Here is a 16,120-nt window from a genome sequence, read left to right as displayed (position 1 = left end):
TGTGCGATAACGCTGCCTGCTGGTTACAAAGGGTTGGCCAACGCCATCCTCGATCCTCGATTCTCGCGCCTCCGCCTGCTCTCCGCTCACTGTGGCCGATAAGAGACATTTCGGCATGAATGTCCCGCCCACAAGTTTAATAACATGTACAGATGCCCATCCCTTTGAATTTGACAACGCTGTCGCTTCTGAGCCGCAACGATATCACCATGGACTTCAGGTCTTCTGCCAAGTTCATCATGTTGCATCATAGATACTCAAACAGCACACTTCGGAAAATTGCACGCATGAAATGGGCACCAAGAATTATTCCAATGTTCTGCAGTCAACCGTCGTGTCGCACGCACGCCCACCTCAGCCAACTTCTGCCGGGTCACGGCAGCCGCGACCAGCCCCTAATCCTTGAGGTTGCGCGGCGGCGGATACACGCCCTCATAGAACAGCTTGCGCAGCGCCTCCAGGCGCCCGCCCGCCGCAGTGGCAGCCGCAGCCAGCAGCGCCCACGCCGCCGCGCGCAGCATGTGGCTCACACCCGTGGGGTCATACGGCCCCGCCACCGCGCCCGCCGCCGCCACCAGCACGGACCCAACCGCGCTCAGCACGCCCGCCGCCCCTGCTGCCGCACCCCCTGCCGCGCCCGCCGCACCTGCTGCGGCAACCGCGCCAGCGCCCGTCGCCGCCGCGCCCGCCACCGCCACCGCCACCGCTGCGCAGAACACCGCCGCCGCGCCCGCCGCCACCGCCACCGCCCGCGCCGCCGCCGCCGCGCCGCCCACCTGCTTCAGCCCCTGCTGGCAGGAGGCGCACGTCTCCGTGTGCTGGCTGTAGCGGTCCAGCAGCGCCTTGCGGCTGAGGCGCGGACCCAGCGCCTCGACAAAGGCGGCGCCGTCGGCCGCCAGGCCGCCGCCGCCAAAGGGGCCGCCGCCGCCGAAGCGGGACAGCCAGCGCTGGAAGGCAATGACGTAGGTGTCGGCTTGCGAGGGCATGTAGCAGACCTGGGTGCGGGAGGGGCAGAGGTGTCGTGGGTACGTGGGCACAAGCCGTGCCGCATGTCGGCATGTGGTGTGGGCGGGCGCCAGCTGAGGACGCCGGCTGCGAGCGCCGCACTGCCTCCGCGTTTGTCGCATAGCCCTTCGCATAGCCCTTCCTCCCCAGTGCCTTCCCCCCCTGGCCTGTCGCTTCAAGCTGGGTGCAGCTGCGAGGCGGCCGCGAGGAGCACCGCCTCAGGGACAGACACATCAGGCCTGGTCGCCACTCCTAGGCACTGCCTTCCCCTCATCCAACCCTTGAGCAGGGTAACCCGCCCCAGCCCCCCTGCCGCCCACCCGCCTGCCTCCGCCCCCACCCGCATGCTTCCGCCTCCACCCGCCTGCCTCCGCCCCCACCCGCCTGCCTCCACCCGCCTGCCTCCACCCCTGCCTCCACCCCTGCCTCCGCCCCGCCCCCGCCCCTGCCTCCGCCCCGCCCACCTGCGAGTGCCCCAGCCCGCCCGCCCTCCTCCGCGCCGTCTCCTCCTCGCCCAGGTGCAGGAAGATCTGGTCGTCCTCCAGCAGCACGTGGCTGGACACGTGCCACCACCACGAGGGAACCAGGCTGCAGGGGACAAGGGGCGCGGGGGACAGCAGGAGGCGGGGCGGCGCGGGGTGATGAGGGCAAACTGGGGGCCAGTACGGAGCTGTAGTTGTAGCTGTGAGCATAGCAGGCGCGGTGTGTTGCGCCGGCGGGTGTGCGGGAGGCGACCTGCCGGTGCACGCGCCCTGCCCCAACACGGGTCAACCGGGCGGAGGCGACTGCGAGCGGGGCCGCCATCGCCTCACGCAGCCGCATGGCGATGGCGGCGGCCGGCTTCATTTTTGCAACTCCGCTGGACGACGCTGGCACTTCAGACAGTGACGTCTGTGCGGTTCACGCCCGTCTTTCCAGGACGGCTACGCCCCAGCCCCATGGTACCAGGCAGTGGTGCTGGAGGGCTGCTGCTGCCTGTTCGGCTGCGCCCTCACCCGAAGATGGCCTCGGGGATGGCGTTGTTGAAGCGCAGCACGTTGCGGTTGATGAGGCGGCAGCGGCCCGGCTCCATGGGCACTGCGCCACGAGGGGAGGGGGGCCGGCAGGGCGGAGAGGGCGAGGAGGGGAAGGAGGAGAAGGGTGAGGCGGGGCGGGGAGCAAGTGTGCAGGAGGAGAGCCGTAAAACACGAGCGGAGGGGCTAACAAACACACGCCAGCGGCAATGCATCAAAACCTTGCTCTTTTAGCGGGGTAGCCGTCCGTGGAGAACGGAGTGAGCCCTCTTCCAGGGGGCAACTGCTATCGTGCCGAGCTGCGACCCCCGTCCTCGTGCAGTACTCCCAGGAGCAGCCAGACACGGCTGGGTGCCAGGCCCGCCCCCTCGCCACGCACCCGCGTACACCACGGTAAGGCTGGCAAAGCCCTTGGAGTCCAGGCGGTGCTTCAAGAAGCAGGGCGCGGTGAAGGTGGTGGACTGGGGGCCCAGCTTGCCGGCACGCGGGCCTGCGAGCAGGGGTGGTGAGTGTGGGTGTGGGTGTGGTGGTGGTGGTGGGGGGGGGGGGGTGCATGGGCGGGTTGGGACCTGGACGGCAGGCCTGCAGTGGCATGTGACATGCTGGGATGAACGACGACTTGGATGCGCTCTAAATGGTGTGAGCTGCGCTGAACGCACGCACACGCTCATGTACGCGCGACCCGCCTACCCGCCGCCGCCCCCGACCCCGCCCCAGCCCCCGCGACCGTACCTGTCGTCCACATGCCGCTGAAGCCGGCGTCCGTGATGGCTGACGTCAGCTTCAGGTCGTAGGGACCCTGGGGAGGAGGCAGCAGGGCGGGGCGGCAGGGCAGCAGGCAGGCGGCAGCAGGCAATGGTGAGACACACAGACACAAGGGGAGGGAGGGACAGACAAGGCCCCCACGCCCCCACTGGCCCTTGTGCTGCCGCAGTGCTGGTCAGGCCGCCGCCGGGGCCGCACTCACAATGACGTTGCGGTTGCTCATGGAGGCGTGGTGCGTGAAGGGCACGTGACTGCAGGGGGGGGCGCGGCCGGACAGCAGGCAGGCGGAGGGGCGTCTCCGGGTTAGGGAGGGCGCGCGGACCGAAAGGCCTGAGCCGGCAGGCCCTTCTGTGCCTTCCAGCCCACCTGGCAGGACACTCACGGAGCTGGCTGCGCGTTGCCCGCAACCGTCGTGTGCCGGTACGATACGACCGGCCTGGCTCATCCGCCACTGCCTGCCCCTCCCCTCCTCTCCCTTCAAACCCCGGCCCCTACCTGGAGTCCAGCACGTTCTCCATCAGTGTGCTCCAGTCGTACGGCAGGTCCCGCCACACGTCCTGTGCGGGGGAGCGTACATGCATGCATACATGTTGCGGCGGTCATGCCGACACACATGCTGGCACGTGATGCGTCCAGCCCGTGCAGCTGCGTGAGAGCCCATGGATGACACGTGCGCGTGCGTGTGGTGGCATGACCAGATGTCGTGTGCCCGCATGAGCCGTACACACGTGCCGAGCTCTTCCCCCCCCACCCCCAGACTGCAGGCACGGTACACCTGCACACGGATGGAAGGACACACACGCCCAGCGGACACGTCCCCCTGTCCAGCCCGCCCACCCCACCCCACCCCACGCCACGCCCCCCCGCCCCACGCCGCCGCCGCCCCACCTGGCTGAGCCACTTGCCGCCCGGCTCCTCCAGTTCCGACACCAGCGGGATGCGCGCCTCCTCCTCCGCCACCGCCGCCAGAGCCGCAGCCAGCTCGTCGTTGGTGCCGCCGCTGGGGGCGGGGAGATGCGCGTGATTGGTTATGTTAGAAAGCAGAAGGAAGGAGACATGCAGGACTGTGTATGCAATGGGGTGCAACCGTGTTAAGAGCACAAGGACAACGTTGCGCAAAGACAGTGTATGTGATGTAGCAAAGCGACGGTTTACGGTGCAATTGTGTATGTTGGTGGGTGGGGAGACCGGGAACGGGGGCGACATGGGGCATGATCAGGTCGGGGTACAGACAGGCACAGCGCCCGCATCGTATACCCCGGTCACGGAAGGCAGGGAAAGCTGTGCACACGGCCAAGCCGCTCCTCCTCAAACCCGTGGACCCTTGACTTGTCCCAGTCCCCCGCGGCAGCGGCCGGCCGCTGTCCCCTCGCCTGACCATGTGCGGTGCCCAGCTACTTCCTCGGCCCCGCCCCCGCTCCCCGCCCCCACCTGGGCCGCAGTGCGGGCGGCAGCGGCTTGGGCAGTACGAACAGCAACCCCTGCCGCACCGCGCAGTGGTAGCCGGTGGCGCAGGCGCGCGGCGTGTCGCACTTGCCTTGCTGCGGGGCCCAGGCGGCAGAGGGGCGAGGGCGTGGACGCGTGGATGCGTGGATGCGTGGATGCGTGGGCGGCCCGGGAGGATGCAGCAGCGGAAGGACAGGCGGGGAGGCGTGATGTTGGGCAGGCGCCAGGTTGGGTAGTCGGGAGGTTCTTGTGTACACAACTCAACTACACACCGGTCCCCCGCCGCCCCTATCAGCTCCGGCACACGCTCACCTGCGGGATGACCTCACACTTGCCGTCGCCGGAGAAGGCCCAGCCTATGGTTGCGGCGGGTTGCGGAGGGGGACAAGCGCACGGCACATGATGAGCGCCGCAGCAGAGCGCTCTCGTGCACTCGTAGGCGGCATCCCAGCCTCCGCTCAGGCGGCGGTTTGGCCCCCTGACAGCCCAAAGCCCGAGTACGGGTAAAAGGGTAGCCGCACAGTCACAAACACACAGGCACACAGGCACTCGTCAATAACAGGCACACTTGCGCACGCCGCCGCACGCACCATGGTAGCCGCACTCCAGCAGGCCTGACGGCGTGATGCGGCCCTCACTGCGCAGCCGCGGCAGGGGAACCGGCGAAGTGGTGGTGGGGTCGCAATTTCACACCACGGGAGCACACATGCGAGGCGACGCGCTACAATCCGGCGGCCCTGCCTCCAACCCCCACGCATTCCTGCACTGCACCTGGGCTTGCACCTGCGCCTGCAGCTGCACCTGCACCTCGCCCGTAACCGTCCATTCGCCGGCCACTGCCCCCCCCCCAATAACCTTGCAACTAGTTGGGCGACGGGGTCCGCGCGCGGCTCGCACTGTTGAGATGACTTCGGAGCTGCTCTGGACTGCTCCTTCCACCTGCCGCTACACTGCCCAAGCCCGCCCGACTACATACGGTGATGTACAACGACGCGCTTTTGCAGCTGCAGTTCTCCTTGCCGCGCGACTGTTTCCTTACGGGATTGGTTCAACGTTAATCCCCCCCACACACACACGTCCCCACCTCAGCGGCACCAGGCGGTGCGGGCACACGTCCTCGAACACGCGCCAGGCAGCCGCGTTCTTGTCCCACCTGGCATCCCGAGTGCAGGAGGGCAAGACACGGGGAGCGAGCACACGTCGGCAAGCCAGTTGCGCTCGCTGCGAGATTGCGCTTCAATGAGCAGTTAAGATGAGTACTACGGCACTCGCCTTAGCCGATCCCTGCTGCAAGCTCCCTGCCGCTGCCCAACCTGTGTTCTCATGCTGAACGGTCTTACGTCACACCGTACCCGGACCCCCTAGTGACCCTCCATTGTGTATCTCGGGCCGTCATCGCCATTGGGTCTCAGCCCTCTTGACAAGCGGCCCTCCCTGCCGCATCCCCTACCCCCATCCCTCGTCCCTCCATCGCCCGCCGACTCACCAGACGACCATGGGGATGCCCAGTAGCGTGACCCGGTGCGGTTTGGCTGGATCCAGATCCCTGCGCGCGCGGTGCCACACAGCGTAGGTAGGTCCACATCATAGGAGCAAGTCTTAGGCCTCCAGCTGACACGGTGCATGATGGAAGCGTGTGCAGGCTGAGCAGTGCTGTCGCCTTGTTGCCCGGTTGGCACGTACGGCACTGGCCAACCCGCCAGTATCGTCGGGGTAACCCTGTTGCCTGCCCCCAACGCCACCTTGGGTGTCGTCTAACTTGAGGAGCTTGGACTACACTACCACCCAGGACTAACACCTCCTTATGGCATCTGTGCATAACTCATTGGGCTCGGGCACATACAGCAAGCCCGCCCCCGCCTGTACCCCACCCCAGTTCACCGCCACACCCCGCCGCCTACTTGGTGAAGGCCACTGGGTACCAGCTGTCGAACCAGCTGATGGAGCCACCGGCGCCGGCCCCGAGGCCAATGGCGCTGGTGCTGGGAGCCGCCTCGCCATGCACAGCGGAGGAGCTCGCGCCGGCAGCACTGCTGGTGGTCGCGCTGCAGGGGAGCGGGGCGTCGGCAAGTGGGAATCAGACAGGTATCTCCAGCGCGCGCGCTTGAGCTGGAGTGTGAGGAGAGGCGCTGGCAGGCAATGCGGCAGCCGGCATTGTGCCTGGATGTGTGCCGCGCTGGGCGAGGCAGTCGGCAGCCGGGTTTGCATCAAGGGGGCAGCCTCTGGTCTGGCTCCATACGTGGCTGCGGACGTGCCTACCTGACTGCCACAGAGGGCGGGAAGGGCCACCGAGCTTGTCCGACACCCTTAGTCGCTCGCAATGGACGCGGATGCAAAATCCCTAAGCGAGCAGGCGCATGGAAGGGCGAGCGCGCTGTTGTGTGTGCGCAAGCATCGTGGGTTGAAAGACTCCGCATCCTTGAAGGCGCGGCGCCAGGTAGCGGTTGCAAAGCTTAATAGAAGTAATCAACTGTGCGATTGCGAAGCTGACAAACTACGGCTTTCTAGAAAGGAAACGGGCGCCCATGCACCATCCACCGTTCGAACCCAGTCCATTGCTCGGGACGGCTACCAGTCCTTCATAACTTCCATGGACGTGTTAGACGTGTATATACAGTAGCCTCGCGACCGCAACACCTTTCTGGAGCAACACCCAGCCTTGCATCGCAGCCTTACGACCTCCTCCCAACCCCTGCGCTGCTGAAATTTATCCATGATGAGGTCATTCGCATGTAACCAGAAGTGCTCCAGGACAGCAAACGCGCCCAGGGCGTTCACGCTTGCGTCCCCATCGGCGCCAGCGCCGTTCGTTGTCCGTCGGAGGGTCGCGCTGGTAGTGAGGAATGACGCTGGCGCATCGGTAAGACAGGCGCCTTGATGTCAAGCCGACGCTAGAGGAAAACCGCGGGCCTTCCCGATCCTCGCAATCCAATCGAGCTCCTCGACTCTGCACGCAGACAAAGCCCACCCTGTCTATCAAGATGCCCTACCGCGTGAACTTTGGCGAGACGCTTCGGGTGCGCTGGGATGAAGCTCGCAGCGGGAAATCGCTGGGAAGGGCTCCAGCAAACCCTCGTCAGTCGTTGAAGCGGTGGGACGTGCTTGCCTGCCTCGGGCGGCAACAAAAGCCTATTGAAGTGTAGATGTCATTATTCTGGCGGTTCTGGGTTGTGCGTGTGCTGTTTCGCGGTCTCGGGAGAGTGTTGCACTGGGTCGTTGAGTGGATTGTGCGTCCGCTTGCTCGAGAATCGGCGCTACCAGCTTGACCCCCATCACCTGACACCTAATTCACAGCTGGTCGGTTCGAGCCCGCTGCTGGGCGACTGGAATGCCGACAAGGGTCTACAGCTTGAATGGAGCGAAGGCGACGTTTGGTGCGCGGACGTGCCTATCGACGCGGGGCACTATGAGTTCAAGGTAAGCATGCAAAGGAAGCCTGGCGCTAGGCCGTGCTCAAGCTCTCACGCCGGAGTTCCGCTTACCAGGGAACCGAAAACAAGGGCTGTTTGTTTGCGGCAGTTGGTGTGCGCACGTGCGGCGTTCCCATGGCGCTGGACTCCTTACCGTCCCGCACTCCCGCCCCCGTGCCCGCGCCCTTGCACGCGCAGTGTGTAATCTACAATGCGCAGAGCAACCAGGTGTCCCGCTGGGAGGACGGCGGCAACCGCGTGCTCAACATCACCGAGGAGCCGGGCGCGTGGGCGGTGGACTGCCTGTGGGGCGCCACCACCGACATGACGCAGGCCTTTGTGCCCGCCCCGCCGCCGCCAGCGCCCGAGCCCGTGGCCGAGGTGGCGCCGGTGGCTGAGGCGCCCGCGTCGGAGGCGTCGGCATCGGGTGCTGGTGAGTCCGTAGCTGTGCGGCAAGTGTGCAGACTCTGGCACATCGAATGGGATTTGCTTGCTTGCAGTTGTGAGTCTTCATGCATATGCGTGCATGCATGTATGTGTCTGTCAACGTGTGCACGTGCATGTGAGAAGAGAGAGTGCGAGAGAGAGAGAAGAGAAAGAGAGAAGTTCGGGAGAGAGGGCGTATGCGTGCGTGCGTGCGTGCGTGCGTGCGTGCGTGCGTGCGTGCGTGCGTGCGTGCGTGCGTGCGTGCGTGCGTGCGTGCGAGCGAGCGAGCGAGCGAGCGAGAGAGCAGAGACCAGTCCTTCCGCATGTCAGCTTTGCCCTCTTGACCGCGCACGGTGCACAGCCGCCATCCCGGCCGTGGAGCCCATTACAGCCACCACCTCGACCGTCAGTGAGACCGCCGCCGTCGCGATTGAGACCGCCGCCGCCGCGATTGAGACCGCCGCCGCCGTGATTGACACCGCGCCAGCCGTCACCACTGAGGCCACCGCAGCCACCCCAGCAACTGTGACGGCCGTTCCCACGGCTTTCGCCGTCGTCATTCAGCCCGCCGGGCTGCAGCCCGCCACCGAGCCCACCACCGAGCCCACCACTGAGCCCGCCACTACCGAGACCGCCAATACCGAGCCCGCCACCGAGCTTGTCATCGCCGCAGCCCTCAACGCTGTGGCAGAGACAGTGGACGCGCCGCCTGCTGCTGCTGAGGCCGAGGCGCCGGCCGTCGCCTCTGTGCCGGCGGCCATGGAGCTGGGTGTGGTGCCGCCGGCCGAGGCCGCCGTGCCGCCGGTGGAGGCGGCAGCCGCGGCCATAGCGGCGGCGGCCACGGAGGCGGCGGCCGTGGAGGCGGCAGCCGTGGAGGCGGCGGCCGTAGAGGCGGCAGCCGTGGAGGCGGCGGCCGCAGAGGCGGCAGCCGTGGAGGCGGCGGCCATAGAGGCAGCTTCCTCGGAGGCGGCGGCCGTGGAGGCGGCGGCCGTGGAGGCGGCAGCCGTGGAGGCGGCGGCCGCGGTCGCGGAGGCAGCGGCCGTAGAGGCAGCTTCCTCGGAGGCAGCGGCCGTGGAGGCAGCGGCCGTGGTGGCGGCCGCCCCCGTGATGGTAGAAGTGGCCGAGGTGGCGGCAGAGACTGTTGCGACGGCTCAGGTTGTGGAGCCTCCTGTGGTCGAGGCCGTGGCAGAGGCAGCAGTGGAGTCCGCGATGGCAGCGGCGGCGGTGGCGCCGGCCATGGACACCGCCTCCGTTACGGAGGCGGCCGTGCTGGAGACTGCAGCGGCCGTTACCGCTGCTGCCGGTGCGCGAGGGCTTACAGTTTAGACAGCATTCGGAATGTCCGCAGATGTTGCGTAGCGCTGAAGGTTAGAGCCGTATAGTACCCTACCTCTAGAGCTAGCTGAACACGACCAACCGCGCCCCAGCCCATCCGCCACCCGCCACAGCCGCCCTGGAGGCAGCGGAGCCGGCGGCTACAGCGGATGCCGTGGTGAAGGGTGCTGACACGGCGGCCGGTGCGCAGCGTTGCGCGTCTGAGCGTGTGTCTTTGCATGTCGCGCAAGCACGAAGTGTCGATTGTATCGCCGGTTAGGATGGCACCTAGGGCGTTAGCATGTGCGCACCTGAACCACCCAGCTCCAAAAACGTGTCTGCTAGCGCCTCAAGTCTTGTCCTGCGTGGTGTGCGGACACAGCCGTGGCCGAGGAGTCTCTCAAGAGCGCCACTGCTGCCGCCGGTGCGCGTCTTGGGTGGCGTGGTGGCAGGTAGTGCGTGGTGCCGCCGACGGCCCCGCGGGGCTTCTGGAGTGAACTAAGACGACCGCAGAACAAACCCTGCACGTGGTGGCGGCCTTCGCAACGGCGGCCGCGGCGGCCGCGGTGTCGGCTCTTGCGGCCTCTCCCCATCTGCTTGTGCGTTCAATGTATTGACCCAGCCCTCCTCGCCCACCTGCCTGTGCATTGCTGCGGCTGCACACAGGCGTTGAGGAGGAGCTGCTGCCGACGTTCCTTGCGCTGGAGGAGGCAGGCGCGGCCAAGGCGGCGGAGGAGCAGGTGAGGCCGGTGGTGGGCTCCACAGGCGTCGGCGGTTCGACATGTCATCGAGGTCGCGTAGTGGGCACGCACAAAGGGCAACTTCAGGGGCAGGGCACTGGGGCAGGGCCACTTGCCGCGGACACGGGTGCGTTATGTGCGGCCAGGCAGGGCAGGGCACGTGGCAGTGCTCGGACTGGCCTTCGAGATTGTGGTGCGTCAACAACGGTGTTCTCCGTGTTCTGCACCGTGTGTGCACAGGCTGCGGCGGACGTGGCGGCGGCAGCCGCCGCGGAGGCTGCCGCGGCGAGCGCCGCGGCGTCAACCTCTGGCACCGGCGGCGACGCGGCGAGCGGCAGTGGCGCCGGCCCAATTGCGCTGCTGCTGGCCACCGCTGCGGCGGGCGCTGCGGCTGCGTGGGTGCTGCTGGCGCCCGGCGGCATCGACACGTCGGCCCTGGGCAGCGGCGCCAGCTCGGCACTGGGCGGTGCCAGCGAGGCCGTGAACAAGTGAGCAGGACAAAGACCCGCATGTGGGGAGGGGTGGTGCTGAGCCCCTGGCTGAGGAGGTCAAGAATGGAAGGGCGGATGGAAAGGGCAAGGAGGATGGGCAGGTGGTTGCAGGGCTTTGGCAAAGCGCGTTGCCAAGTTGCCTCCCCCGCGCGCGTGCGTGCCCGCCGCTGCTGCCCGGCCGGCCGCAGGACGCTGCTGCAGTCGTCGCTGGCGGGAGCGCAGGTGCGCGCGCAGCTGCAGTCGCAGGTGACGGCGCTGGCCGGCCAGGTGTCGTCGGTGAGCGCGCAGGTGCGTGCGGGGTTGGGCCGGGGTTGGGCTGTCGGGGTGCTGCGTACTCGTGTGGGCTGCCGCGCCGCACGGGGAGGACTGGGCGTCGCATGTAATGTGGGCTCTGTGAACATCCCATCGCTTGATCGGGTTACTACTATACTGACGGTTTCCACGCAACCGGATCAACGCACACCAATGCCACTGCTGCAACCTCGTGCTTAGTCCTCATCATGACTTCGCTACGGCTGGCACGCGCGCGCTAGGTGCCGCAATGTCCCCGGCGGCGGCCCTCCCTCCCTTCCCTTTCCCCTTGCCCTGCGATGTCGCACCCACGTCCGAGCCGCCCTGGTTCGCGCCAGCTGTACCTAGAGCTGGCACCTAGCTGGCACCTAGCCCGCCCGCCAGGGCGCTAGCACCCGGCATGCGACGGTGTCCTAGGCCTCCGGCGCTGCACCGTAGCTACCCCGCTGTAGCACACACCGCTACCGCCATCGTCATCGCCACGCCACAGGTGGCCTCGCTGCAGCCGCTGGTGCAGGAGCAAGTCAGCAGCCTCAGCGACGGCATGGCGGCGGCGGCCACGGGCGCGGCGGCGTCTCTGGGCTCGCTGAGCGCCACCAGCGTGGCGGTGGTGCAGAGCACGGCGGAGGGCGTGGGCGGGGCCGTGACCGGCGCCCTGGGCGGCCTGGCAGCGGGCATGGACGGCCTGCAGGCGGTGGCGGCGGAGGCGGTGGAGCAGGTCGCGCGGCAGGGCTAAGGCGGCGGTCCTGGTGGCGGCGGTGGTTTGGCGGCTGCACGGCCCTGGAGGAGAGGGAATCAGGGGGAGAGAGCAGTGGCTGGTGCGTGGCGCCGTGTCGGTGCGCGTGCCGCAAACAGAGGAACACATATTGGCATGGCATCTGGATGTTCATTATGTCTGCACAGGGTGTCGGCGTGTGCATGTGTAAAGGGATGTTCGCGTGGGTGACGGAGAAGACACTTTGACGGGAAGACGACCCGGGACGGCCTGCATCCACTTGGTCAGGGAACGATAAAGACGTAAAACCAGCGTAAGTTATGACGCGGGGCCATTTTGCGACATTTCGCTAGTGTCATAGCATCCGCGCTGTAGCATTGCTGACTCGATGAGATATTTAATGTGGCGCGCGTGCGCAGGCGGCGCGTGTAGTTGTCCATGATGGCGGCGGAGCTGGCAAACGGCGCCAGAGCTGCTTGCGGAGCCACCAGATGCGCATGCTTCCGCGTGCGAGAGGGATGTAGCAAGCATGATGTGCATAAGGCGAAATGACGTGAGCACGAAGTTTGTGCCTGAGTATGGCCATAATGAGTATGCAGCGTCCTCGAGATAAGGTGGACCATACGCGCCGGAGCATAGCGGGCGCACTTTGCAGCCCTGCACCCTGAGAGGGACCTATATTTTGCCGCTTGGTAAGGGCATGCGACGTACTAATGGTCACGTATGGGGCATTTTCCTTCGCGCCCGAAACCAACACCCCTGGCGCACATGATAGGAAGGACCGAGGAGACGGGGACAGAGGAGGCTGGGCATGGAGAGGAGGGACTGTCCTGAAGAAACGCTGCGCTGGCGCCTGGCGGCATGTGATTCTGCACATCGAAGTCATGTCAGTAGTAGAGTAAGTCCCCTTGTGTACATGAGTCTGAATGCTTGAGCAGAGGTGGATGGCCCAGCATTATTTGGGTGTTAGACACGAGCCTGGCGCAGCGGCGCGGAGGCACATGAACTTTGAGGGTAGCATGGTGCGGAGGCATCAAGCAGCAGGCCTGGCCCGGTCTGGCTTAGAATTGCATTCGGAAGAATTAGGCAACCGTCGTGGGTCCGGCCACTGCGTCTTGTGTGACGGTGGCCCCTGTAATACTTCATACCGTTGCACTCCCTGGTAATTGGTGAAGATAGGGTTGCGTACCTGCGGACGTGTGCCTCTTCGTCTGCTAGGTTGCATAGGCGCTGCGCGGGCCGGCGCGCGAGTGCGCAGCCTTTGGCCTGGGACGAAGACGCACAATCGGAGCGCAGCAGAGCCATGCCATGAGACACGTGTGTTCACGGCACCCAGGGAGACCCAGACTCCCGAGGGTCGAGCGCATCGTGACTCAAGCGGGTGCGACCCTCCGAGCGAAGCAAAGGGTACACTGTCGCTGGCGGCTTACTTCACTGGCAGCCACTGCGGCACGCATGGGGCGTTGCGTGCATCGTGCATGAGGCCGGTGTCACTAAGGTCCATCAGGTCCTCTACTTGCAAACACCGCCAGAACGACATATGAAATTATATCTTTCCTATAGCTATCGAATTATCGAGAGCGCATTCTCTGGTTGCAGGGGGAGAGGCCGCGAAAGACAAAGAAGTTGATATACACCAGGTTTACACCGACTTAAGGATGTCCGATAATGAGAATGAGGCACCTGCTCTGGTAAGGAGCGAAAGCTCATTTTGCCAAGCCACTTCGGTGCATGCTCATGTTGTTCCGTCGACCCGCTTGATTGCTGCACAATCTGGCACACCCTTGCGTCGCTGCGTTTAAACCGCGCCTGAATGTGTATGGGGACAAATGCAGGATACTGCCGACGCTGACGAGGAGGCTGAGGTGATTCGGCCCGAGACAGCAGCAACCAGCACTTTTGACGGCGATGTAGATTTGCCAGACGGTGGCGATGAGGGAGACGTTGGCGAGGGGGGCGCGGAGGTGGCCGCGGAACCGGACGAGCCCGAGCCAGCGGAACCGGAGCCGGCTGAGCCGGAGCCTGCCCCCGCGGCGGACCCCGAGCCCGAGCCGGAGGTGGAGGCTGCTGAGCCGGAGGCGGAGGCTGCTGAGCCGGAGGCGGAGGCTGCTGAGCCAGAGCCCGCGGCAAAAGAGGAGGAGGAAGAGGAGCCCGCAGCGAAGGAGGAGGAGGAGCCTGCGGCAAAGGAGGAGGAGGAGGAGGCGCCAGCCGCCAAGGAGGACGAGCCGGAGCCCGCCGCTGCCAAGGAGGCGGAGGCGGAGCTGGAGCCGGAGGCAAAGCCGGAGGCGGAGGCGGAGGCGGAGCCCGCCGCTTCCAAGGACGAGACGGAGGCCGAGGCGGCACCTGCCACTGCCGGCGAGGGTGGCGAGGATGGCGAGGGCGGCGAGCGCGGCTACAAGGCGGGTGAGGAGGGTAGCACATCGGTCAAGTCTGCCAAGTCGGAGGCAGTGGGCTCCACCTCCGTCAAGTCGGCCAAGTCGGAGGCAGTGGGCTCCACCTCCGTCAAGTCGGCCAAGTCGGAGGCAGTGGGCTCCACCTCCGTCAAGTCGGCCAAGTCGGAGGCAGTGGGCTCCACCTCCGTCAAGTCGGCGAAGTCAGAGGCAGTGGGCTCCACCTCTGTTAAGTCCAATGCAGCCGGCGAGCACCCAGACGTGGTCACTGACATCAACGACAGCCCCGAGGCGCATGCCGAGGTGGACGAGATGGCGCAGGCGCAGGCGCGCGAGGTGAGCATGACAGCGCACATGCAATCGCGGTAATCGGGTGACGTGCTGTACTGTGCCATAAACTCAGGGCCTCGGGGTGGGTGGAGGTGTTGCAGTGCAAGGCACGGGGCATGTCACGCACTGCTTTGCGCCAAGCCGTACGGCCTAGCCCTAACACCGGTTCCGTGTCCCCGCCCCACTTGCAGGTGATGCGCTCCCGGCAGAACAGCATGGTGGGCGAGCAGCCGAAGCTGAAGCCGTCGCCGTCGCAGGACGAGCGCCGCCGCTCCAGCGGCACCAACGCTAGTGTCCGCTCCGCCGCTACGCCGCCCACCAAGAAGGAGCAGCAGGCACCCAATGAGAGCCTGGCGCCCATGTCCGTGCACCCACCCTCGCCCTCCAAGATCAAGCAGGGGCCGTGGCTCAGTGGCACCTACAAGCTGCCCAAGTCGGTGGGTGCATGGGCGTCTAGCGGCAGGCGACCTTGCACCTCCGCCTGTCAGCCCTCCGCCTCTGCCAGCTTTCCAAAGCCACTGCGCCTGTCTTGCCGTGCTGGCCTACCCGTGTTCGTTGGCTTCAACTCCGATACTGTGCTGTTTGACATGTGTGCAGGGCAAGATCATCTCTGGCGAGGAGCTGTGCGACGCGCTGCTGCGCATGACCAACGCCTACGTGGACAAGATGACACAGGAGCAGGGCGGCAAGAGCATCCCGCCCGAGGCCGCCACCGTCTTCAACACCAAGAAGATTTCTCAGGTGCCCACAGCGTCCGTCGCGTTTGACATGTCTTGCTTGCATCCCATTGCAGCTTCACTGTACGAGCTATCGGGATTATGTGGCTGAGCCACACCTTTATCTCTGCTCACTAACGCGCCCCCGCTCCCTTTCCCTCGCATGCAGGACGAGTACGACGCCATGATCACGCGCCTGTACAAGCCCAAGGACCGCAGCGTGACCGACAGCGACCGCATCCAGCTCATGACGCTCAAGTACACGGAGGAGGGCAAGGAGACCTGGCAGCCGGTGAAGCAGGTGACGCAGGAGGACCAGCAGGCCTACATGTGCAACCTGTACCAGCGCTGCCTGGACAACCGCAAGAAGACGCAGGAGGAGCTGGCGGCCAAGTACCTCAAGCCGCTAGGGCAGCCGCGCAAGTTCTGAGCGGTTGCTTAGCTGTGACTGGGTTGTGGCTGAGCTGTGGTGGCGGGCATGGCTTTGCTGACAGGCGGCTTGTGGCGGTGCGGAGCACAGTGGGGCGGTGGTGGCGGGATCGGACTGAAGATGGGAGTGAGGGCGTGGAGTAGCATAGGGACGAGCAACGGCCGACGGGTATCTCCTCCCTGGACAGGCATGTGAAGAAGGGCTGAGAGGTGTGGGCCATGTGACGGGTCGGAGCCCACAGCGTCACGTTGTTGTTGGGGCGAAAGCTGCCTGCGTGTCAGACCACCCAAGGTCCCAAGCAGCGGCGCAGGGCCCGCTGCGGTTATAGGCTGTACAAAGCGTGCATAGGGGTGTCGCTGAAAGAAACAATCATGTTTACCGTATGCCATTTAAATTGAGCAGCAGGTGCCGCATAAATGGCGGCACAGCTGTAGCCTGGGCTACATGACTGTGTGCGTGGCACTGGTGCACCAAGCGCATCCTGCTTTTAGAGGGCAGCACGACTCGGCAAACGTGTAACATAAACCGTTGATTCACGCGTGTACTTGCGCTTTGGAAGTCTTGCGCATCTTTGAACGTGTGTGTATGTGTGTGGGGTGGGGGGTGGGGGGGCTCGGGTTTTGGTTGGCAGTGGGTGC

General features: G+C 65.7%; 3 protein-coding genes across 3 annotated transcripts; 2 read left to right on the top strand and 1 right to left on the bottom strand.

Annotated features, from left to right (window-relative positions):
• Positions 1-11: 11 nt before the first annotated feature.
• On the bottom strand, positions 12-6,704 carry CHLRE_10g450550v5 (uncharacterized protein). The gene is made up of 15 exons (XM_043066957.1): positions 6,489-6,704; positions 6,131-6,274; positions 5,716-5,775; positions 5,314-5,382; positions 4,820-4,866; positions 4,542-4,585; positions 4,215-4,324; positions 3,672-3,783; positions 3,279-3,340; positions 2,986-3,034; positions 2,751-2,817; positions 2,398-2,508; positions 2,001-2,082; positions 1,470-1,593; positions 12-995 (listed from the first exon to the last, which is right to left on the bottom strand). Exons 1-15 carry the CDS (start codon positions 6,644-6,646, stop codon positions 396-398), a joined length of 1,839 nt encoding a protein of 612 aa, XP_042920354.1. The 5' UTR covers positions 6,647-6,704; the 3' UTR covers positions 12-395.
• Positions 6,705-6,827: 123 nt separating this feature from the next.
• On the top strand, positions 6,828-12,766 carry CHLRE_10g450500v5 (uncharacterized protein). Its single transcript, XM_043066956.1, has 11 exons — positions 6,828-7,089; positions 7,187-7,246; positions 7,524-7,646; positions 7,838-8,072; positions 8,427-9,368; positions 9,514-9,582; positions 9,762-9,803; positions 10,046-10,119; positions 10,360-10,607; positions 10,799-10,898; positions 11,392-12,766. Exons 1-11 carry the CDS (start codon positions 6,943-6,945, stop codon positions 11,635-11,637), a joined length of 2,286 nt encoding a protein of 761 aa, XP_042920353.1. The 5' UTR covers positions 6,828-6,942; the 3' UTR covers positions 11,638-12,766.
• A 388-nt stretch (positions 12,767-13,154) lies between these two features.
• Positions 13,155-16,013, top strand: CHLRE_10g450450v5 (uncharacterized protein). The gene is made up of 5 exons (XM_001698457.2): positions 13,155-13,307; positions 13,452-14,342; positions 14,528-14,773; positions 14,934-15,077; positions 15,222-16,013. The coding sequence occupies exons 1-5, from the start codon at positions 13,275-13,277 to the stop codon at positions 15,480-15,482; spliced, it is 1,575 nt and encodes a 524-aa protein (XP_001698509.2). The 5' UTR covers positions 13,155-13,274; the 3' UTR covers positions 15,483-16,013.
• The last annotated feature ends 107 nt before the right edge of the window (positions 16,014-16,120 follow it).

Source organism: Chlamydomonas reinhardtii, chromosome 10, assembly GCF_000002595.2.
Source record: "Chlamydomonas reinhardtii strain CC-503 cw92 mt+ chromosome 10, whole genome shotgun sequence".
Lineage (NCBI taxonomy): Eukaryota > Viridiplantae > Chlorophyta > Chlorophyceae > Chlamydomonadales > Chlamydomonadaceae > Chlamydomonas > Chlamydomonas reinhardtii.
Note: the sequence above shows the minus strand (reverse complement) of the source record. Positions and strands in the feature narration are given on the sequence as shown.